Here is a 23,905-nt window from a genome sequence, read left to right as displayed (position 1 = left end):
CTGTGGCATATACTAGAGCTTGAGCAACTGTAAAAATTTGATTATAAAGTTTTGATTATAAAGCTCAGCTTTAATAGTCCTGATACTTAAAACTTGTGTTCTGATGGCTTCACCTAACTGCCGTGTGAAGGGCTACCGAGGCTGATGTGTGGTCATATAAGCCATGAGCACAGAGCCCCTCAGGTCAGAATCTCAGCCCTGCAGGCCCAGATGCCAGGCCAGGTTCTCCAGCCTCTCATGCTTCCCCCGGATCCATGTGTCCTGCCTTTTTATTTTGCCAGCACGCCAGTGTGGAGAGCTCTCCTTCCCTCCAGTCCTCAGCCACCTTCTCAACAGCAGCAACCTCCGTCCCGAGTGCCACGTCCTCAGGGCTCAGCAGCATGAACACGGGGAATAGCCTCTGCCTAGGCGGGAACACCGTGAGCGCCCCCAGCAGTACCAGAGCCACGCCCTTGGTGACCTCAGGTGTGTGCCCCGGAGGCCTTCCCCACCTGCCCTCAGCCCCTCAAAGGTGCACACTTGGCTTCCCTGGGAGGCCCAGAGGTGGTCAGGATGCCATGCACCTCAGGGGATGGCAGTCTTCCTCCGGCCTGCTGTGGTCACTTTACCTCTTTGTTCCACTGACCTCTCAAAGCCCAGTCCTTCCACCCTGATGTGGGTGGGGATGGGTGAAATTGGTCTTTCTGGATGGGCTCCCCTGGGCAGGATTCCTGGTAGCCTTTGTGCTGCTAGCTCCCCAGTCTTTTCTCATTCTTTCCTGGTGCTGCAATGACATGGTGATGTAGAGGGGCCAGGGGGCAGATATCATTGGCTCCTGGTCATTTTAGGTAACTGATTGCCTGTCAGCCACTCCGGGGCAGTCTGTGTGAGCCAAGCAAACTATAGTTTGTTAGAAACTGCTAAAACCCACCTTTGACATGCCTCATCCCTCTCCTGGCAATGCCCAGCATTCTTTCTGTTCTCAGGACTCTTGTTCTTTATGTTGAGGTTTGTCCAGTACAGTCTGACCTTCGGGAGTGGTGGGGTGGGGGCAGTGTTTCTGTCCCAGCATGGGAACAGCCTGAAGGTGGGACAAGCACAGCCCTTCGTATCTCTCAGCTGCTGCCTTCTTGGCTGTGGCCTCAATTAGGGCAGGACTATGATCAGGAGCTCAACACTTGTAGCCCCACAGTAGCTGAGGAACCTTACTGTTTGTGGTGGCCTCGTTACTTTTCTTGACTTTTCTTAGGCAAAGCGCCTCCCAACCTGCCCCAGGGGGTGCCTCCCCTGCTGCACAACCAGTACCTCGTGGGCCCTGGAGGACTGCTTCCTGCCTACCCGGTGAGTGCACGGTAGCGCTCCTGGCCAGCCCTGGCTCCCCCTGCCCTGTAGGGCTGGTGCTTGGTAGAACCTGGTAGAGGAGGCTGTGGGGTGCTGCTACTCCTTCCTGGAGCCCTTACAGGTCTTCCATTTGTACCCCTAGTGTCTCTCCCCTATCCAGGCTCCATCAGGTGTCTCCATAGGGTGTCTTCTCAGAGCAGCTCATCCAGGTCCCCTCCTGAGTGTCCTATCCTTCCATCCTGTTTAGGCCCCCACATTGGCCTGGCCTTCCCGGGGGTGATACATGGTCCCTAACACCCTTTTTGGTCTTCATCCAGATCTATGGCTATGATGAGCTCCAGATGCTGCAGTCGCGGCTGCCAGTGGTGAGTGGGGTATGGCTGTGGGGGTCGGGGGACTGAGACTCTTTTACAGGTCCTGCCTCCCTTAGCCTTGATTGCCACCCTGCCTGGCCCTCAGAGCACTCAGCCTCAGGCTGAGGAAGCTGCTTCCTTTTACTTGTGCTGGTGCATCTGTAGCTTGGGTGTATGAGTGTCCTGTGCTCATCCTTGGGGAACATAAAGACCACTGGGACCCGGGGCCCCAGTAGGGAGCACCTGTACTAACTGTGGGTCATTCTCTTCTCTCATCTTCCCCTTAAAAAAAAAAGGAGAAGATCTATATGAGACAAGACTGGTGGCGTTTGCCTGCCTGTAGGGTTGTTAGTTTTCTTTGCAGTGCCATTCAGTGTCTTTGGCTTCTGCGGTGGGCATTGGTAAAGCTTGTGAATGCACCTGCTCTTCTGTCCACAGCTGAGTGGCTAGAGCTGACCGTCTTTAAGGGCCCTCTGGGCCTAGTCTGCCATCACTCTTTGCAAGAGTGCTGCCCAGCGTCTCCTGGTTGCTGCAGCCTCAGAAGAGAGGCTGTACATCCCCAGTGAAAGGATGTTGGAAGCACTAGGGGATGTCTGAGCCTTGGGGCTCTGCGTGCAAGCCGGAAGTGGTCCTGGACTCCCTGCTCACACCCATCTGGCCCAGGAGCCCCAGGGCATTAAGGATGGGATGCGAAAGGTGGCCCTGAGTGCCACTGCATGTGGGTCCTAGTCAGACTCCCAAGTAGTGGCTCATTGGAATCCCAGCCCTAGGAGTCATCTGCCTTGTAATTTATTTTATTGTTTTGTGCATTAGAAGAAGTCACTTCTGAGTCTACTTTTTGAGATACAGTGCTTGCCTTTTTTCCCTTGGTCATTATCTCTGGCACTCTTTTGTTCCCACCTTTGGGTTTTCTTTTCTTCTGTGAAAAAGCTCCCCACCCCAGGCTTTCGCCAGGCCTGTTCCCAGTTGTGTTCCTGCTAGCTCTGTGTTTGCCTAGTCCTGCCTCCTCCTGGGGTTCTGGGCTGAGGATGCTACAAGTTTTCTGGAAAATGAGGCTGAAGGAGAATGTAGGTGCCATTCTTCGCCCAGATGGTTCTGACCAGCACTGCAGCCCATGACGGAGAGCAGAAGGGCCTTCCCTCGGCTCAGGCCAGGGTGCGGGATGTCTGCGACTACAAAGTCCTTGGGCAGTAAGGGTCGGGGCAGGCCTCCCCTTTCCCACAGAGCTCCACTGTGTTTTGCCCTCTTGGTATCCGTACTTCCCCTGGCTCCTATGGGGTGTCAGTGTTGCCAGGGCAGAGCGGGTGATGAGAGTCAAGTTCAGCACCTTAACCTGGGGTCCTGCTTGTACTTGTGCCTACTTGGCATTGCTGCCCTGACCCCTGTTAAACCCTCTAGGCACCTCATCTCCTGCTGACTCCTTTCTGGTTTCTACTGCCAACTTTCATAGCTGCTTTTTAGAATCTCTCACGTAGGAAATGCCAGCAGAGTTGTTTCTGCCACTGGCATTCACCAGCCTCCATCTGCAGTGTAAAATGAGTATGTTAGATTGGGCCTCCCGTGGTTCTGCCTGTGGAAGACTGTGACAGTTGGTCAGGGTGTCTGCGTGCTGTGTGGCCGCCACGTTGTACCACTCCATAGAGCACCATTTACTTTGTGAATGTGCATGTGATGTCCCTGGGGCCTAGCTTTTCCCAGGAGTGCAGCACTGCAGAGCACCTATGCTCCCTGTTGGGCCTGCTGTCCAGGAAGTGGGGCAACCGCTTATGGAGCCTCCCTGGTCTCTCCTAGGATTATTACGGAATTCCCTTTGCGGCGCCCACAGCCCTTGCCAGCCGAGATGGGAACCTCACTAATAACCCATATTCAGGTTAGTCTTGGTTCAGGAAACGGGGCTTGGGTGGGGGTGTGCATCAGACTGGCCTGTAGCTTAATCCCAGGCATCTGGAAACAGAAGGGCTAAGAGATGCTTGCTTGCTTCCCAATGTTGAGCCTGTAGCCAGGCCTATTCTGGTTTGCAGGAAGCAGCCTGGCTTTTTTTCCTGGTTGGGTAAGGACAGTGACTAGAAAGTGTTCCTCTTCTCCTAGGTGATGTCACAAAGTTTGGCCGAGGTGACTCTGCATCCCCTGCGCCCCCCACCACACTGGCTCAGGCACAGCAGAGCCAATCCCAGGCCCACCACACCCCCCAACAACCCTTTCTGAATCCTGCACTGCCACATGGCTACAGCTACACTGGCCTTCCCTACTACACAGGCGTGCCCAGTGCCTTCCAGTATGGGCCCACCATGTTTGTGAGTATCTGTGGGAACTGTCATTTCAGCTGTGGGGAGAAGCAGAGGGACAGAAACATGACCCTACTGAGAGTTTCGCCTGGCCTTCAGAATGTTTGGGCTGCATGTGTTGAATCATAACACTGGTCCCTTGAGATTGTGCCACCTGCTGCCTTGCACTAAGCCAGGGGTACCTGATCTGCTTCTCTTATGCCTCTCCTGCTTGCCCCACCAGGTCCCTCCACCCTCAGCCAAGCAGCATGGTGTGAACCTCAGCACTCCCACCACTCCTTTCCAGCAGGCCAGTGGTTATGGCCAGCACAGCTACGGCACAGGTAAGGGGTGCTCTCAGCACAGAGACATGGGTAGGACAGGCTTGCCTAGCTCACACATGCCTCTTGTACCCTGCTATGCTAGGTTATGATGACCTGACCCAGGGGACAGCAGCGGGAGACTACACCAAGGGTGGCTATGGTGGATCATCACAGGCACAAAACAAGTCTGCAGGTTCTGGGTCTGGCAAAGGTAGCGTCTGCCCCTCCTTTCCAGGATTGAGGCCCAGAGTAGTTATCTCCTCCCTGACTCCTTCTCAGGCAAGGCTACCCCAGAGTGCCCCTGGAGGTGGGGTGGCTGGAGCTGCGACCAACTGCTGTGGGAACAACTGCTTTTCCTCCTAGGGGTGTCCGTGTCTTCAAGCACCACTGGCCTGCCTGATATGACTGGTTCTGTCTACAAGACGACTCAGGTGAGGGAGGAACAGGTGGGTGTACTGGTTTGTGGGAGGTGTAACCCAGGCTGGTCCTCAACATTGTGTTTTTGCCCTACAGACTTTCGACAAGCAGGGATTTCATGCAGGGACCCCTCCACCATTCAGCCTGCCCTCAGCCTTGGGTTCCACCGGGCCTCTGGCCCCTGGAGCAGCTCCAGGTTATGCACCTCCACCGTTCTTGCACATCCTGCCTGCCCACCAGCAGCCTCATTCACAGCTGTTACACCACCACCACCTTCCCCAGGATGCCCAGGTGAGCCCAGTGATGGTGGCAGCCACCCTGCCCTGGGTTCGGGGTTCTGCTGCAACCTTGATAGCCTTCTCTCCTTCTCCTCCTCAGAGTGGCTCGGGTCAGCGCAGCCAGCCCAGCTCCCTGCAGCCCAAGTCGCAAGCCTCCAAACCTGCCTACGGCAACTCTCCATACTGGACAAACTGAACCCTTAAGAGTGGGTGGGCTGGGGGAGGGCTTGCCCTGGGCAGGAGAGAACACATGGAGCCCATTTCTGGGAGCCCAGCACCCTTTCCTAGAATTCCTGAGACGTGTAACTGTGTCAGCCAAGCCTCTGTAGGGAGCCTCCCTCCCAGACTTGCTTGTATGTAATGTATTTATGTATGTATTTGTAAATGTGACAAATCTTGGGGGAAGTGGAAGAGTTGCAGGTGCTGCTCCCCACTCGAGCCCCTTTTCACTGTAGCAAAATAAGCCCCCCTCGCCCCTTCTGCCTTCAAGCCTTCCACATAGCCCCTGTGCCAGGGGGTTGCTAGGGGCAGTGTCTGGAAGGGCTAGATTAAGGCAGTTGGGTAATGGGGTCAGGTACCAATGAAGAATCACGACGTATCTCGTGCCCTTGTAAACCATTATTTGAGTTTTCTTCCCCGTGTGATCACTTTATCCCTCCTACGGAGAAACTGGTCCTTTTGTCATCCGTCATGGTTCCCTCTTGCCAAATCTTGGTCTAGGAATAGCAGACACACACCCCCTGCTCAACATCGAAGTGGCACATAGAGCAGGGGCATCTGCTTCTGGTCTAGTCTTGTCCCCCAAAGACTTGCCTTCCTCTGGTTGACCATTTTAATAATAATCTGATTTTGTGCTCAGATGTTCAGCCAGTCAGCTCCCCTTTAAAAAAAAAAATCAAAGATACGCTCCATGAGAGCACGTCTCCACGCAAAGGCTCCTCTCATTCCAGTTGTCCTGAGCCAGGTGGGCAACTGCTTCAGGGGTTTTCTCTTTTGCCCAAAGTCCACCTAATAAAGTTCTGACAGCATGTGCAGTCTCCGTGTGGTGTGATAAAGGATAACCCAGGGTCAAGGCCGTCTTCATTATGGTTCCAGGGACACTCGGACTCCACAGGGCTGAAGAAGAGCTCATGTGGTAACAGTCTTCCCGACAACAGGTTGTGAAGGCTTCAACTGGTGTTCCTCTCTTTGCTTGGCTCTTCTCTGGCCTTGGCCCCAGTCACCATCCAGGGAGCAGAGGATAAATGATACAGCTGAAAGGATAGCAAAAGCTCCTGACAGGGCACAGGAAGTGCTTATCGAAGTTAATATAACTTTGCAGTCTCACACAGATTGCATCAGCAAGAACGCCAGGCAGGGCAGGGTATTTTCTTTCCCAAAGACCAAAGGTAATAATTACTAACATGGTTCTAGTCTTGTGAGAGAGTATGTTTGAACAGCCTAACCTTTTTTTCATCAACAAGTCTTGTGAGTATGTTTGAACAGCTAAACCTTTTTTTCGTCAACCAGTCTTGTCTGACAGGTCTGTGGTGGAACAGGTGACTAAGGAGCCAGGGTGGTATGAAGTAGGGAAGTGGATCCCAGGCTAAATAATCGCATGAAACCATCCACCTGGGACCAGGATTCTGACTCCCCCTGAACTGGTCCAGTCCTCCCTCTACCAGGCTGCCAGGCACAGAGGAGCGAGGGTCATAAACTATTCCTGTGTGTCTGGCAGGAGATGGCTTTCACTATTTGTCTGAGGCACAACTGTGCTACAATCTCGCTAGCAACTCAGACTTAGTAATAAATAGGTAAATAAAGGGAGTATTGCTTCAAGTCAAGTATTGGTCAAATCAATATGCCAAAACCAGCCCAGGGCCACTCTACCTTTTCTGCCTTCGCCTCTGAAATCAATGGTCATTTCATCATACTGGACATGCACTGCTGTTAATCCACAGCTTTAAAAAACAACAGGTAAGTGTCCACAACTGAAGCTAAATGGGAACTTTTATTAAACTGTGATCTCCTGCTTGATCCTTGCTTTTATCAGTAGGAAGTTTGCGAGGTAAGTGACAATGAAAACAAATGCCCTTCTAAGGAGGGCAGTGGAGCACCACTCCATCCCTTCCACTGACCTACTTGTGCAGCAGATTGTGCCCTATTTCAGAATTACGGTTAACAAATGACTGTGTCTTTAATAACCTTTCTTAAAGCTAGGTAAGGATTGGGAATATTCTGCAAGGTGAGCTGAACTGAATGTCATAAAAGGCAGGTCAGCCAGAGTCAAGTTTTGTTTAGTTTATCAGCTGAGTCCTGGGCATAATCTGCAAGGGAACAGCAGAAATACTGAGACCACCTTTAATTTTAACAAAAGGAAAAAAAAGAGGGTCATCCCATGGGGAAGTAGCAATACAGGTATATTTTATTTCACATTTTATTAGTAGACAGATGGGCAGAAAAAGACAAAATAAACCACTAACGGGGAAGTTCAACACAAAATGCATCAGATATTCTTTTCTCATAAGTTAAACTGAAGAAAAACACCTACAATTTCAGCTAAGAAAACTATTAAGTCAGGTGTGACCTGCTGGTTTCAGAAGAGTTGAAAATTGCATCTGAATCTTTTTGTAAATGTAAACTTTTTTTAAAAAATCAGGATGGGAGGAGGGGTGGAGTTAATTTTCAGTAGAGAACGACACATTTTCCCCTTCAATCTCTTACTATAAGTGTCCCGAAAATAAGGAAGTAGCAAATAATTACCAGGGAAGAGGAAAAAAGATACTACCAAAAAGAGGGCAAGGGGGAAAAAAAAAACCCCGTGTGGCTTAGAAAAGAACTCTGGAATGATGTGAAATAGAAAGCGAAAGACTTTGAGAAAGTGAAAGACTTTGAGAAGGAACAACGGAATCATGATACTATATTTTCTCCACCCAGCCTCAAGAAACAGACCTGAAGAGCACCCAGAGAGGCCTCCACTAGAATCAAAAGGGATCTAAAAATGCAGGACTTGAGCTTGTTATACCAAATGAGCACAAGCTTCAAGAGCTCATTGCTGAAAAGAAAGTTAGTTACAAGCTCAAATTTTCTTTTGCCACAGGATGTGTGCTCAAGACAGAGCTCTGGAACCAGCATCTGGGTTTTTTACAAGTCATTGTGAGCCATCAGAAAGAATGTCTACCTGCTAGCAAATCAACATACCCCAGTCTTTTCTGATTGTACTCTTATCAGACACAAACCCAGTCTTAAATAGTGACACCCCAAAGGGCTGAGAGGTACAACCTCCACCTGGGCTCTCTGGCTCCCTGAGTCAACGTGCCACAGGCCAACAGGGCCTAATGGGACAGGGCTGAGCAGCATAGCACCTCCCACATATGCCAAGATGCCTGGCCTGCCCTGGGAAAGGGATGCTTTTGCAGTAAGGGAAAAGCTTAATTTTAGGGCTCTGATAGAGTAAGACCAAGCTACCAGCTGTAAACGTGCACGTGTGCATGTGTGTCTGGGGGTGGTGGGTAGAGGGTACTCAGCATTATGAGACGCGGCTCCAGGAGGTTTGCTGGTTATTTGGAAACATTACTTAAAGAAAGCATTCTTAGCAAAGTCTGCAGTCTATTTTGTCATAGAGAACTGCTGTTTTCTGAATCTGACTGGAGTCACTAAATTTAAGGGTGCAAGTAGCCCTGGCCCCATGGGGATCAGGCTCAATACTGCCCCATTTGAACCTAAGCACGTTAAATATTCTCAGTATTAGATTAAACTTCAGAAGCCAGAGAGTTGCTGGGAATTAGCAAATGTTTGGAGAGTTTGAAGAGCTAATGAAAACCCTGAGATCAGAAAGGAAGGAAGAGCTAAGGAAGTAAGCATCACCTACTCTGTTCTAGGATCCATCCTACCCTGTCCTTCATCAACCCTCTTGTTCTTTCTGAGCTAAAGATCTGAAGGAAAGGAGTTGACACTAGTGCACGGGATCTGCAATAGGATTATGGTCGGTCTTTGCTGTATTTTCCTTCCAAAACCTGTGATTTTACATTTTAATGTTTTTCCCCACTGAAAGAACACTGCTCTTGTATGAACTGGCCAACTCCCTTAAGAAACAAAAATCACCGTCAGGTTCTGAAGTCCCTGGTTGGTGAAGGCCGATGGATCTCAAAATTGATTGATCATCACATGATTGAGACAGAAAAATCAAAGCTGCAGCAATTGCATGGCAAGAAGCTCCAGCATCACCCAGACACTGCCTGCTGCCAACTCCCTCGGCCCTGCCAGAAGTGTCAAAACAAGCCCAGGGCAAGCTCCATGCACAACTTCTTGCGCTCCACAGCCAGAGTACATTGAAAGGAGAGCAAAGTCCAGGCTACATCCAAAGGTAACCCGGTCACGCATGTCTCACATATATCCACAGTTATCACTAGCTCAATGGAAACCAAAATCTTAACACATGCACCTAGTATTAATACTGAGTAATTAAGACTGGCTGGCTACTTAAAGAAATCCTCATGGTGAAAGTATATCTTTGAGGGAAAGGCCTTTTTAAATATATAAAACATGTTCTCTCTCCCAACAGTGGTCACCAGTAGTTTTTACTTTGTTCCCCCCAGCAGCATCAACTAAAATTGGCATAGTGATTTTTAATTCTTTGTTGCCATCACTAAGACTCCACACACATATACACACACACACACTAATCCCCACTCTTTCCCCACTTTTTTTTATGGGGGGGGGGAACTCTGCCTTTAAAATAAATAGCAATCAAGTGCTCAGTTCTATGCAAAGTATGAATATTTATTTCAAGCTTTAGATCCCAATTGATTTCAAAAACCAAAATCTGATTTCTATCCTCAGGGTAGCTGAGGCCTCTGTGTTAGGATGATTTCCTGGAAGCTGAAGGAGCTCTGTGCCCTTAGGAACACATTTCATCAGTCTTCGCACAGAGTCCCTGGTACCCGCTGTACCCCAGACTTTAAAACGAGAAAGAAATAAAATTCACCACCATGGGGTTGAACAAATGCACACACACTAATGTAAATGGAGCAGCTAAACCTTGGCAATTTTTTCTAGTTTGTTTTGTGGGACTTTAATGTTTTTCCCCCATTTTCTTTTGCTACCCAGCATATGCAGCACTTGTGAACTCCCAATGGGTTCCCAGCTTTAATCACATTAAACATCTTGATGAAAGACTATTTAATTCTTCAAGAATCTAAAAACAGACCAAACATGTTTTGCTGTGAACACTTTGTAGAGACGAAGTGAGGCAGGGGTTTGGGTTTGAAGGGAAAAAAAAAGAATCAATACAGTGATGGAAGGGTAAAGAATGCAAGAATTCAGACATTCTGTGGAGGATTACCTTCTCTCCATTAAGAGGTCCATAAAAAGGAGCAAACTGAGATCCATAAGGGGAGTCAGCAGGAGCCGTGTTTGTTTTCCCCACCCCCTGTGATAGGTTTTTGCTGAGGGGCCACTGCTAGGTCCCCATTGCTCCCCTCCCTTTGGCCTGAGGTGGCAGGGCAGTACAGGGGCTTCTCGAAGGAGCACGTCACGACTCCTCATTCCCAGAATCATCATCGTCGTAACAGTCGGCATCTTCCTCCTCCTCATCTTCATCATCAATGTCGTCGTCATACAAGTCATAAAGCAAATCTGAGCTGTTGTCATTGGAAGGCACTTTAGTTTTGATGCAGTATTCCGCCAGGGTTGTGGGGACTTTCACTCCATCTTTTTCTGCTTCGGCTTTAGTGGCTGAAACCTGTTTCCTGAAGGTAGGAGGATAGTTTATAGAAGTATGTCTTGAGGATGGATTTAAAATTAGCATTTCTAAATAATCAAGATTCTTATGACTCAGATTTCTAAACTTTTAGTACCTGCCTGAGAGCATGTGAGAGCCTCTACTACACCAAAAGCTGATCTCCGCTTGTCAGGTGCCATGCCGAAAGACACTTAATAATGACCTTTAGAAAAACAGTGGATCTCAGATTTTTTTCTCCCAGTCATCTCACTTTGATTTTTTTTTTCACTTTGATTTTTTTAAGACCTGATTGAGGTCTCCTAATTTCCCATTCCTTTCCAAATCAGAATTGATGTGCCACACTGTTAAACACCTGTGTTTAGCAACCATGGTTCTGCCTCCCTGAAGAGGCTTTTTCCTTCCCCCCTTTACTGTGAACATTCTTATTTATGAGGCATTATCTCTAAGACTTCCTCCATAGCATTATATATTTCTTCCTACTGTTACCTTACGCTTCTACAGCTGCACTCATATATGGTTACCTGTTTGCTAAGCGTGAGGTCCCCAGGAATAAAGACGGTACAGCTTAATGACTTAGTAGAGTACATGACACAGGCTGGTGCATAATAAATGTGAATTAAATAAAATGAACCCTTAAAAAATACGAAGAATACAAACATCTCAGGAATATTTAGGCGTTATTCACTCACTAAATCCTGCCTTTCCTTCAATATCAGGCTCCAATCCTGTTTTATGAAGCATTCTTATCTTGAATCTTAAACTACTCCTGCTCCTCTAAGGTCCTCACTATTTACACTAATTATCTTCAGTCTTTGGTCTATAACAGTCACCTTGGTGTCTGATAACAAAACAGGTGTCTAGATTCCGTCCCTGTAATCTCATCAAATGACTACTGATTAGGGAGGGGGTGGTTCTAAAGGTGTTTGCAGTGGGCGCAAAACTGAGAACTGTTAATCTACATTATTCAGCTATCAGATGACAAGCATTTCATTGCCTGTTTTTGTTTGTCATTCTTCTTGTCACAAGTACCACCTTATAGGTGGCTTGTTCTGACAACCCAATTTAAAGCAGCCATCTCATCACTCCTTCACATTATCCTACCCACCACTGTCTACTTTACTTTTATCTTCCTCATTTGTATCATGCTGACTAAATTTATAGAGAAGAAACCTATTGTAAAAATTCTGGTTTTTACTAAACTATGCCCATAATGTGCTAGAACTGTCCTTGGAACTCTATTTTAAGGGTATATAAAAATACATTGTATTCAGGGGAATGGAATTTACTGTAATTGAAGTACCAATTCTTGGGTACTGTTATGAAAACTTTGTCCTGCTCAGGAAAGTAGCAAGAGCCTAATACTTTCTACTTTTATTTCCTTTTACACAGAAAAACTAAAGACACAAAAAGTTAACTGATAAAAGGTCACATGAAGGGTGGCATAGGAGTAGATTCCAAGTCTCAAGATTCTTACTCTAGGGCAGAGAAGTGATAGCCAGAAGATGATTGCTACTATGGTCCAAAGGGCCAATAAATAATAGGGCTTTGTTAATTAAAATTTTGAAAACAAAAGTACCTGGAATATCTGGAATACCTTGGGTGCTTGCTATACTTAACAGACATGTTGAAAGTACAGAACAGTATAATCATCCCTAAAATGATTACAAGGGAGAATCTGCAGACTTGACTGGCTCAACCTAATTCTGGTTCCCAGGAAATCAGATTTACTGCAACATTATCTTGTCGTATGTGTTTTCTCAAAAGGCAGACACTCATTAGGCTCAGGCACAGATCTCTTCCCAAACAATAAATCTAACAGAGAAATGGAGTAGACAATGAAGTTCAATTTAAACCCCTGGTTCTAGGATATTTGGTTCTAAGTATAAGGACTTGAAGTTACTAATCAAACCAAAGACAAAGCACCTTACCTAATGATTTCAGCATATTCTTTGTCTTTTCCTTTACTGTCCCTCCATTTCCTGAACATAACTGAAGCATCCACATTGGCTGGGGAGAAGGTGTTGGGCTCATTAAGCAATGAGATTACACTTAACAGTATAGTCCTAGAAACAGGAAAAAAGGGTCAGCTACAAATACTCATATTCATAGGCTTCAAAGTATTCTTTTAAATTTAAGACTACACAATTTGAGACCTTAGAGAAATGGAAATACAGTATCATAAAATTTTGTTTTCAATACTCAGCAGGCTAGGCTGACCAAGAGACAAAAAGCGGAGGAAACATGTGAGTCTAGCATGAGATCACGTTGCTGGGCATCAAACTGCAGAAGGCACTGTCTCAACTGGCTACATGTTCCAATCTGCAAAAAGTAGAGATCTGGAGGATTTTCAAGTAACAGTTTAAAAATTACAAGTTAAGTACAATAGGAAAGAGCAAAAAAATATTTAGCTCCCAGGGCATTCTTTCACAAGAGAAGGTAAAAAGATGCTACTCTATATACCCACTTCTGATCATGCCTGCTTAGGCAATCTAAAAACACTTATTACATACAACTATATTTCTTTTCCATTTTTTTAAGGGAAGGAAGACAGAGTTAAACAGGAGACTAGTGTGAGAAAAACTAGTCTCAATAACAGAAATCTTTTATTCAGAAATTTTTACCAAGAACTGCCGTGGCCAGTGTAGCTCTGTTGGCTGGAGCACTGTCCCACATACCAAAAGGCTGGGGGCACGGCCTTGATGCCTGGTCAGGCACATACCTAAGTTGCAGGTTCCTCCCCCTGATGAGGCACATATGGGAGGCAACCACGATGTTTCTCTCTCACACTGATGTTTCTCAAATCAATAAACATTTTTTTAAATTAAAACAAAAATTGTTTTTTACTAGCACTTCCTAGGTGCCAGAGGCGCCAAGTGAGATATTGGATGTATAATAACAAATGACATAGATATATATCTCTCTCATGGGAGATATATTCTCATTAACAGACAGAAATGAGTAATAAAGTTTCAATTAGATTAAAATAACCAAAAGAGCGCAATATGCTCCAAATTATTCTGACCCCCCACCCCAAAGTTATGTGCATGAACATAAGGAGAAAAATGGGAGGAAAAAGCAAGTTTTTCTACCTTCTTCTCATTGGTGAGAGCTTATAGATTGTGTTATTGCACAAGAGCTTTTTGCTCCTGGCTCCAAGCAAAAAATAAAAGGAGAGAACCAAACAATTGATATTTGATTTGATGAAACCTTTTCCTAAAAAGGGTGAAGAGTTGTTAGGTGAGTATACAAAATTATGACAAAGGCACTTTAAAAAATTTGTAGTTAAAATCCATTTCTCTCTCTCTCTCTCTCTCTCTCTCACACACACACACACACACACACACACACACACACACACAACTTTTCTATTAGGTTTGAAATAACTTCTTCCCCTTCCTGCTAAGATTCTTCTGGATTTCTCCAATAAATACATTTGAAAGATTCAAACTCATAACAGCCAATGGGAAATGGATTGACATAACAGCCTAAGAAGCAAGAGAAAAACATAAGTAGAAAATTCCATAAAGGCTGCTTCAGAAGAGAACATACAAAACCTGTTAGCAAGAAGCAGGATAAGAAGAAAGTATGGTACAAAAGAACAGCTACAATGGTCTAATGCAGCTCTGTATATCCTTCCACCTTTCTGTGATGGTGGGGATGTATCATCCGTGTTACCCAATATGGTAACCACTAGCTACACGTGGCCATTGAGCTCTTTGAAAGGTAGCTTGTGCAACTGAGGAACTGAATATTTAACACTAATATGTCTAAATAGCCACATGTCTAAATGAACTATGTTAATTTAATTAGGGAATTTTCCCCACAAGTTCATCCAGTTGATTTTTCTTACAGTTTGTGTATATTATGAAAATACTATATTGGGAAACATAATTGTTTTCAATAGTAAATCACCCACTTCTACCGAAAAGGAGCTCACTTCTACCTCCATGCACTCCTAAATTAAACTCCGTGATGCTTTCAGAAGTGTCAGTTATGACACTGGACTGCTACAATAGTTAACCCAGCACATTTTCACTTCTTCATCTGGAAAGCAGACTTTTTTGGGGGGTGGTGGTGGTGGTGGAGATTCCATTCCATTGGTTCAGGTGGGGTTAATCTTCCCCTACCATAATGCCACACCTTCATACAAACAGCCTACTTAAACCCACAACAGAAGACATCCCAGCTAGTGATTCCATCCACCTTGTCACGATGACTGGTTTGGGGATACGCATGTGACCCAAGCTGGGGCGATAAGATCCATGGTGGATGGATCTGATCCACCATTTTTCTAACCTAACAGCAGAAGGAACTTTTATTCTACTTTGAGTGTGGGAAGCACAGAGCAGGTGGCTGTCTTGGTCACCAAGTGCCAACACAGAGCAAAACAGAATTGATCTTTTTTTTCCTCAAAGATTACTAGTGCAATTCAAAAGTAATATCCTATTCAAAATTTCCCAACCAGTATGTTGGTGATGGGTTACAAGTTAATGATATCTGTATTCATTCCCTCATCAATAAGGTGGGATGGACTTGAGATAACTTGAGCCTCTGAAACAACTTCTGGCTAAAAAAGCATCCCATGATATATACAAATTACTATCATTTAATTTTTTGTAAGTACCATGACTGGAAAAGGTTTGGAGAAAATGTTGTACACAGTTTAAAATGACTATCACTTGTATGTACCAAAATAATTTAACACAGGAATTATACCTATAGCATGGTAAACTCTGCAAGGTAAGTATTATTTATCCTGCTTTCAAAGAATGGAAAAATTAAACTGCTAAGACAGTACTGCCAGAATGTACAAAATATGCTTTTTGTTGTCATTTTTTGTTACTTTCACTTAGTGTTTTAGAATCTTTATTCACTTTTTATCCCCCAGAAGAGAAAACAGCAGAAGATGGAGAAGGTTAACAGTAGGTGAAAAAGGAATACCAAACAAATGATGAAACTATCAATGAAGAGGTTACTTAAGCCCATTAAAGGGATTGCTTTCCTGCAGACTACAACAAAGGGGAAGGGATCAAGGAAACTACACTCTTCCTTAGTTTCATTCTGTCCATGTAAATTCACAGCTCCCCATGAAGCTCTGCTTTTTAGTACTTGAGAGATGCATTTGTCCATTTAGGCAGTCTGGTGGCACCTGGATACAAATTTGTTGCATTAGCCAATGGACTCTGAGGGCCCATCCCCATGATCTCAGTCCCCATAACAAGAAGCACCACTGCCACGCTCTAAATGTGGGTATGGAGGGTCAGGCCTTGTTCAAATCCAGCGGTGCAAGTGTTTAAGGTGTTACAATACAGAACAGACCTAAACCACTAAGAATTTGGGATAAAACTTAAGAGTTCTTAAGTGTTTTCAACTAACTGCACAATTCCCATAACCACCACCATCATTCACAGACTTGAGCTCCCTCCACCCCTGCTTTAAGCCATGCAAGGAACTGTGGTACGAGTTTTCAGAGAGTAGAGAAGTACTGAGAGGAAAATGGAAGCACAGACAAAAGGGACAGGCAAAAGCACTCTATACAGCCTTCATTCAGGTAGGTTCCTGTTTCAGATCTTTTGCTGTTGTTTCTTTCATAGAGATGATATGGCTATCTTATTTTGAATAAAAAATTAAGTTGTAAACAGAGCACCCTAAGAAAGTGAAGGCCAACTTATCACACACACACGCAAACAGCAAACTAGCAAGTTGTAAAGTTCTTCAGAGCTAAGACATGTTTAAAAACAAAACTTAAGAAGCATTTAAGGGAGCTAGGAAATCAGAATTAGAGACCTATGACAAAACGGGCAACACTGTATTTGCCCCTTTGTACATTTAGAATAGTCAGTGAGATGGGCCTGCCCCTGGCACACAACAAAGTAAGATGTGGCTTATGGGGCTGCCTGGAAACTGAGAAGGAAAAGTTTAGAATTTTGCAGAATTAAAGATGGGCATTTTCCCTCCAGTGTATGCATATACCTTCTCCAAGCAGTGTATGAAGTAGAAGGGTTCACTCTTAAAAACCTAAATTTACTTGATTCTTAAAAATATACACATTCACATACATAAGATGGAGATGCAGAAAGAGAAAGATGGTAACTAACTGAGATTCTTAGGTTTTACAGGCCCAGCATAATTTGACTGAAATTGATATATACAGAAGTGAAGCCTACTGCCTGACCCTCCTAGGTGACCTGAGTTCTTTTAATCTCTCATTTACACTATTTCAAAAGATAAACCAGTACCACCAAAAGATGACCCAGTTAAAACTTAGTCCTCTTTACATGTTTTCAAGATGGGAGAAGAATTTAAAGAGGACACTGTGGCGAAGAAGTCTGTTATAACTATGAAAATGTAGTAGCAAGCCCTGGCGGGTGTAGCTCAGTGGATTGAGCGCGGGCCTGTGAACTAGAGGATCGAGGTTCGATTCCCAGTCAGGGCACATGCCTGGGTTGCAGGCCGGTTCCCTGCAGGCCAACTCCCAGCAGGGGATGCACAAAAGGGAACCATACATTGATGTTTCTCTCCCTCTCCCCTTCCCCTCTAATAAATAAAATATAAAAAAAATTATCACAATTTAAAAAAAAAAAAAGAAAATGTAGTAGCTTAATGGATCACATATTACAAAAAGTTTTTCTTTATGCTGGTAGAGCAACTAATAAATTAAACAATTCTGGCTATGCAGTGCTGAAGCTGCTGCTGACTGACATATCCCTGAGTACATGTGGTGGGAATGAAGGTTTCATTATAATACAGGTATGGTCAAAAGTAGGTTTACAGTTGTTCACATGAAAAATAATATAGTAATAAGTAATATAAGAATTATATTCTTTCATGTACTTACAACTATAAACTTACTTTTGCCCCACCCTGTATATCTATTTTCTCAACACTTCCTATAAGTATATCAGATTGAACAGGTACCTAAATATATGAGTAATGAGCATAATCAATAATTTATTTGATATGTCTTAGCAGACAGACCCTTTGGTATACATCTCAGAAAGTGTGAAATAAATAACTTGGTAAGAACTGGGTAAGAAATCCTGGTGCAAGCCAGAAAGCTTTCAATTCTTTGCTTTTGACATAAGTAGAGAGGCTAATCAAGTTACTAGCCTTCAGACCATTAAAAATGATCAACAAAATTATTTAGTCAATAAATAAATAGGGGAAAATATACCAATCTTCTGTGGAGAAGATTTTGAAATAATTTATACAGATATCCCGGTCTCTAGAAGATACAATTTCCCACTCAAAGTGTGAGCTGTACCCCTGACTTTCTTCCTTCCAAAGAGTACAGATGGAAGGGGGGGGGGGGGGAATAACTTAGGAGAAACCCTAAACACAGAATCTCAACCAGGTATAAAATGATAGTACCAACAGTGATAAATCACATTGATAATATAGGTACCCTTGAACTGATATAATGAAAATGTACAGCTGACCCTTGAACACAGGCTAGAGGTGCGCCGATCTCCGGACAGACATAATCCGCATGTAACTTTTGACACTCCTAAAACTTAAACTGTGTATCCCTCAGTATCCCTGTGTATACCTTGTGGAGGACTGATTCCAGGATACTCCCCTGCATATATGCAAATCTGTGGATGCTCAAATCCCTTATATAAAATGGTGTAGAACAATGAATGCATATAGTTGACCCTCCCACCTGCAAATTCTCCAAAATACTGTTTTTGAGCTGTGGTTGCTTGACTCTGTGGGTGCAAAGCCCAGGGGTACAAAGGGCCAAATATATAGGTATTGAAAAAAATATCCACTATTACTGGGCCACTGAGCTAAAAAACCATATTGTTCCAGGGTCCATCAACTGTACTTTACCTTTGTGGTTTTCCTCCCCTCCACTCATTACCCAAATCTAATAATAAGAAAAGCAATAAAAAAATACCAGTTGGGAGACATTCTACAAAATACTTGATCAGTACTCCTCAAAATTGTCAAGGTAATTAATCCAACACAAGAAAAGTCTAAGAAACTGTCACAGTTGCCTAAGGAAATATACCTATTAAATACAATGCATCTTTCATGGGATTCTGGAGCAGAAAAATGACAGTAAGTTGCCCTGGCTGGTGTAGCTCAGTGGATTGAGCACGGGCCTGCGAACCACACGATCGCAGTTCGATCCCCAGTCAGGAACATGCCTGGGTTGCAGGCCAGTTCCCAGCAGGGGACTCACGAGAGGCAACCATACATTGATATTTCTCTCCCTCTCTCCTTCCGTTCCCCTCTAAAGGTAAATAAATAAAATCTTTAAAAAAATGACAGTAGGTAAAAACTAAGGAAATGTGAAAGAGCATGGTCTTCAGTTAAAATAATGTATCAATATTGGTTTACTAATTATAATAAATGGAGCCACACTAATGTTAGATGTTGATAAATAAAATTGGCAGTTTCAGGGTATATGGAAATTATCTATACTTTCTTCACAATTTTTGGAATATTTAAAACTGTTCTAAGATTTTAAGTGATGTAAAAAGTGGTAATAATAATAAAAAATAGTAATAACAAAACCACAATGAGATACCACATCCACCCATTAGAAGGACTAGAATTTAAAAAGCACAGACAATATGCGCTCGTGAAGCCCCGAAGAAACTGGCATTCTCACACACTGCTTGGTGGAAATGTACCACTTCGTGCAGCAAAAAAACAAAACAAAACAACAAAAAAATCGTGCTGGCAGTCCCTCAGAAAATTAAAACACTGAGTTACCATATGACCCAGCAAGCTCATTCCCAGGTATATATCCAAGAAAAAAAAATACATGTGTACATGTCAAGCCAAGTTCAGGAAGCAAGACATAAAATACTACATATTGTAAGATTCCATTCATAGGAAATGTCCAGAATAGGTAAACCCACAGAGACGGGAAACAGACTGGTGGTTTCCTAGGTGGAAGGGTGGGATGGGGCTGAAGGATAATGGAGTACAAATGCCAACAGGTGTAAGTTTCTTAGGGATGATAAAAATCTTCGAAACTTAACTGTGGTAATGTTTGGACAACCTGTGACTCATACACTTAAAACGAGGCAATTGTATGGTATGGAAATTATATCTCAACAAAACTTATTTTTTGAAAAAGACTGACAACAGATCAATGTGATTTTTGCCAGATAACCCAGAGGAATTAAAAGGACTTGGTTTGACTGCTCTATTTATTCCATTGTCATATAGAAATAAGGGGTCCCACTAATTTCATTTAATATACATTAAGTACATATAAGGCATGTTATTCATTTATATAAAATCAAAGCTGTATTCTGCTTCAATCTAGCAATATAATAATTATTCATGGATACATGAACTAACTGAAAATGTTTATTGATCTGATTAAAAATTCATTTCTAATCATTAAATGTAAAAAGTACATAAAAAGTATAAACATATTGCTTTTAATCAACTGTATACTACTAAGATAATTCAATAGAGGTAAACTTAACTAGGCCTTATTATCACAAGTAAAGAATATCTATTATTTTATTGTATAAAAATATTAAAGGATAAATAATATAAGGCTATCAAACAAAAGTTTTCAAGTATTATATAAATAAAGACAATCACAAGAAATACACCAGCCTTCCAAATCATAAGAAACATCCATATATATACATAAAATAAATAAAAAACAATGAATAATGGAAGTTTGTTTTAAAAGAAGCATATAAGTCCTGGCTAGTGTAGCTCAGTGGACTGAGCGCAGGTCTGCAAACCAGACGATCGCAGTTTGATTCCCAGTCAGGGCACATGCCTGGGTTGCGGGCCAGTTCCCAGCAGGGGATGCACGAGAGGCAACCCTACATTGATATTTCTCTCCCTCTCTCCTTTCCTTCCCCTCTAAAGATAAATTAATAAAATCTTTTTAAAAAAGAAGCATATAAAGTCAATTTTTAATTTGTAAAGTCTTTTCTGCAAAAAGTAGTAAGAATCATAGAATAAAGCAACCAATCCAAACATGGAAGTGATGAGATCCAAGTCAAATGTAACTTCAAACAATGTAAGAGGAAGGATTCAGACTAGAAAATTTCTCCCCAAGTGAACACTGAGAAATGAGTAATATATGCATTATTGTTCCATAAATAAAACTTCAAAATGATGTATACATGCTACTTAAAGCTCTAATGAAAGACAAAATAACCAAATATAAAAAGATTCTTTTGTACTTGCTAAAAAATAGTACCCACTCTTAGGACCACTCAAAAACCAGATTATTTATTAACCCCTTACCTGACATTTTGAGTAGGATTCCACCTTTCGGAGGGCAGTTCACCACTCTGTGGGTCATCCACAGGCGGGTGAAGAATTGAAATGCATACATCTCCATTCTACAAGACACAAAACCACATTCAGTACTCAAAAATATGACATAAAAAAGGGACTGAAATTTCTTCTCCTACAAAACTTGTTTTCTTATCATTAGAAAACAATTCTGCTTTCTTTTCACATTTAGAATCAATGTTAAAGAACTGAACATTTTTTACATTGTAAATATTAACTGACCAATCTCCAAGATATATTTCTTAGTTAAAAAGGAAACACAGTAAGTCTGTAACACCATCCTTCTAAAAAATCAGAAACAGACAAACTTGATAAATCGAGTTTCAAGAGTCTTGGGAAACAACTTAGTATCTCTATTGTCAGATACAAACTGTACATAACGAACATAAAAAGAAACAAAAAAAATCTGTCCTTGCTTAAAATCTGCATAGAGATGCTATAATCATCTTTAATACCCATCACTGGTTTCAATGAATACAATTGATATAAACTGAAAAATACAACGCCCAACAACTTAATTATAACTCCTTCAGTATATGTGATAAAAGAACTCATCACCATGGTTTTAATATTTTGGTTTGTAAATTTCTTCATCCTCACCCAAGGACACACTTATTGATTTTAGAGAGAGGGGAAAGGAGGGAGTAGAGAGAGAAACATCAATCAGTTGCTGCTCTTATGTGCCCTAACCAGAGATCAAGCCTGCAAACTTTCAGGTTTACGGGACAACGCTCCAATTAATTGAGCCCAAACTAGCCAGGGCTGGTTTGTAAACTTACATTATAGGACCTAATCCACAGACTCATTTAAGTCAAACACATGGATTGCTTACCATATGTGAAAATAGACTGCTGTTCAACAGAAAAGACTGTTTGACAGTCACCTATCTCTTGGTCTGAAAAATGAAAGATTCAAACTTAATCTTTAATTCAAATAAGATTTTACTTATTTATTTATTTGAAGAGAGAGGGGAAGGAAGGGAGAAAGAGGAAGAGAAACACTGACGTGAGAGAGGAACACCAATTGGCTGCCTCTCCTACGAATCTCGACTGGGGACCTGGTGTGCAACCCAGGCATGTGCCCTGACAGGAAATCAAAGTGGTAACTTTATGGTTCACAGGCTGGAGCTCAATCCATTGAGCCACACCAGCCAAAAAAGTACAGGTATAACTATATAATGTGTAAAATTCTTGTATATATAACCCAGATTTAGATACACAGAGATATACAACCATATTGAAATAACAGAACTTTTAAAAAAGAATAAAATCAATACTGAATAATGCATTCTAAACTCTATTATTGTTACTAGCCCTGATTGGTATGGCTCAGTTGGCTGGCCGTCATCCCACAAAGCCAAGGTCGGTTCATTTCCAGGCTGGGGCACATGCCTGGGCTGTAAATTTGGTTCTAGTTGGGGCACATATGTGAGGGCCTGATCCATGTTTCTCCCTCACATTGCTGTTTCTCCCCCTTTCTTTCTCCCTCTGTTCCCCTCTGTATAAAAATATAAAAAATACTTTAAAAAACCCAACCTCTATTATTGTTAGATTTCATGAGAAAAGTGGAAGAGCATGACAGAAACCAGGAGGGAGAGAGAAACCAGGTGTATCTGGACAGCAGACACCTGACAGGTGGTATGGAAGAATGAAAGCCGTAGTGGTTAAGGAACTCTGACATGGGCCCTAAATAATAAGTACAATTTTAAACAACCCAAAGGAAATGTGGACAAGAGTTTGCCTGGAGAAATAAACCAACATCAGAAAAGACAGGATAAAATATACTGGGGTAGTTGTATTTGCTTTGTACTGCTTTGTAATGAATTACCGCAAATTCAGTGGCCTGAAACAACTCAAATTTAGTCTTCTTCGGTTTTGTAAGTCAAAGCATGACACTGCTCTCACAGAGCAAAACTCAATGTGTCTTCAGCAATGCATTCCTTCCTGGGGGCATTAAGAATCCTTCTCCTTGTCCCTCCTAGTTTCTAAAGGCCACCCACACTCCTTTAGTCTTGGCCCCCTTCCTCTCATCCTCAAAGGAAGCACTGTTATTTCTTTCAAAGTCACATCTCCTCTCATTCTCATTTGTGATTATGCTGGGCCCACCTAGATAATTCAGAATAATTTCTTTATTTTAAAGTCAGCTGATCAGCAGCAACCTTGATTCCTCTTTAATATGTAACCTAATATATAATAATTCTAGGAAGGAGGAGTGGACATCTCTGAGGAGCCATTAGCCTACCCACCCAAGTAGCAAAGAACCTAGTTTTAATGAAAAATAAAAGGCAAACAAACTGGAAAGGGAAAAATAAAACCATTTTCACTTGCAAATGACAAAAAATTCCAAAAATCCACAAGAAAGCTACTAATAAACAAGTAGAGCTAATAAAGCAAATTCAGCAAAGTTGCAGGGTACAAGGTCAATACTCCAAAGTCTGTTTTATTTCTATACACCAGCAATGAACACCCTAAAAAGGATACTAAGAAAATAATTTCATTTCTTCTTAGGTATATTTTGTACATAGGAAGAAATCTAACCAAGGAGGTTAAGGACTTGTACACAGAAAACTACAAAATATGGCTCAAAGAAATTAAAGAAGACCTAAATAAATAAAAGAACATCTCATGTTCATGGGTAGGAACATTTCATGTTAAGATGAAAACATTCCCCAATTTGATCCTCCAGATTCAACACAGTAACTTTTTGTAGAAACTGACACACTGATCCTAAAATGGAAATGGAAACTTAAGGGACCCACAATAGTTAAAACAACTTGAAACAGAAGAATAAAGTGAGAGGACTCCCATTTCCTGATTTCAAAATTTGCCAGAAAGCTATAGTCAATAAGACCATTTAAAACTGGCATAATGGTGGACATACAAATCATAAATACACCTATACATCTATAGTCAATATTTTTTGACAAGGATACTAAGTCCAT

General features: G+C 42.7%; 2 protein-coding genes across 8 annotated transcripts in view; one reads left to right on the top strand and one right to left on the bottom strand.

The window, feature by feature from the left end:
- The window catches only part of UBAP2 (ubiquitin associated protein 2), a 137,428-nt gene extending 131,443 nt beyond the window's left edge, over nt 1–5,985 (top strand). For 5 of the 6 annotated variants that reach the window (XM_037036191.1, XM_037036193.1, XM_037036189.1 and 2 more), the window contains 10 exons: nt 282–465; nt 1,229–1,320; nt 1,638–1,685; nt 3,465–3,543; nt 3,762–3,967; nt 4,182–4,281; nt 4,364–4,471; nt 4,624–4,691; nt 4,774–4,968; nt 5,056–5,985. In XM_037036191.1, coding sequence (XP_036892086.1) covers nt 282–465; nt 1,229–1,320; nt 1,638–1,685; nt 3,465–3,543; nt 3,762–3,967; nt 4,182–4,281; nt 4,364–4,471; nt 4,624–4,691; nt 4,774–4,968; nt 5,056–5,151 — 1,176 coding nt within the window. In that variant the 3' untranslated portion in view covers nt 5,152–5,985. The remainder of the gene's footprint in view (nt 1–281; nt 466–1,228; nt 1,321–1,637; nt 1,686–3,464; nt 3,544–3,761; nt 3,968–4,181; nt 4,282–4,363; nt 4,472–4,623; nt 4,692–4,773; nt 4,969–5,055) is intronic. The other variant, XM_037036190.1, reaches the window with a different exon arrangement.
- A 1,356-nt stretch (nt 5,986–7,341) lies between these two features.
- The window catches only part of UBE2R2 (ubiquitin conjugating enzyme E2 R2), a 104,535-nt gene continuing 87,971 nt past the window's right edge, over nt 7,342–23,905 (bottom strand). The window contains exons 3-5 of one of the 2 annotated variants that reach the window (XM_037036082.1): nt 20,914–21,011; nt 12,606–12,740; nt 7,342–10,684 (exon numbers count right to left, since the gene is read on the bottom strand). In XM_037036082.1, coding sequence (XP_036891977.1) covers nt 10,468–10,684; nt 12,606–12,740; nt 20,914–21,011 — 450 coding nt within the window. In that variant the 3' untranslated portion in view covers nt 7,342–10,467. The remainder of the gene's footprint in view (nt 10,685–12,605; nt 12,741–20,913; nt 21,012–23,905) is intronic. The other variant, XM_037036083.1, reaches the window with a different exon arrangement.

The sequence above is a fragment of the Sturnira hondurensis genome, unplaced genomic scaffold, assembly GCF_014824575.4.
Source record: "Sturnira hondurensis isolate 20B ecotype Veracruz unplaced genomic scaffold, ASM1482457v3 Scaffold0022566, whole genome shotgun sequence".
NCBI classification, from domain to species: Eukaryota; Metazoa; Chordata; class Mammalia; order Chiroptera; family Phyllostomidae; genus Sturnira; species Sturnira hondurensis.
The sequence above is the reverse complement of the archived record's forward strand: the minus strand, read 5'-3'. Positions and strand labels throughout refer to the sequence as shown.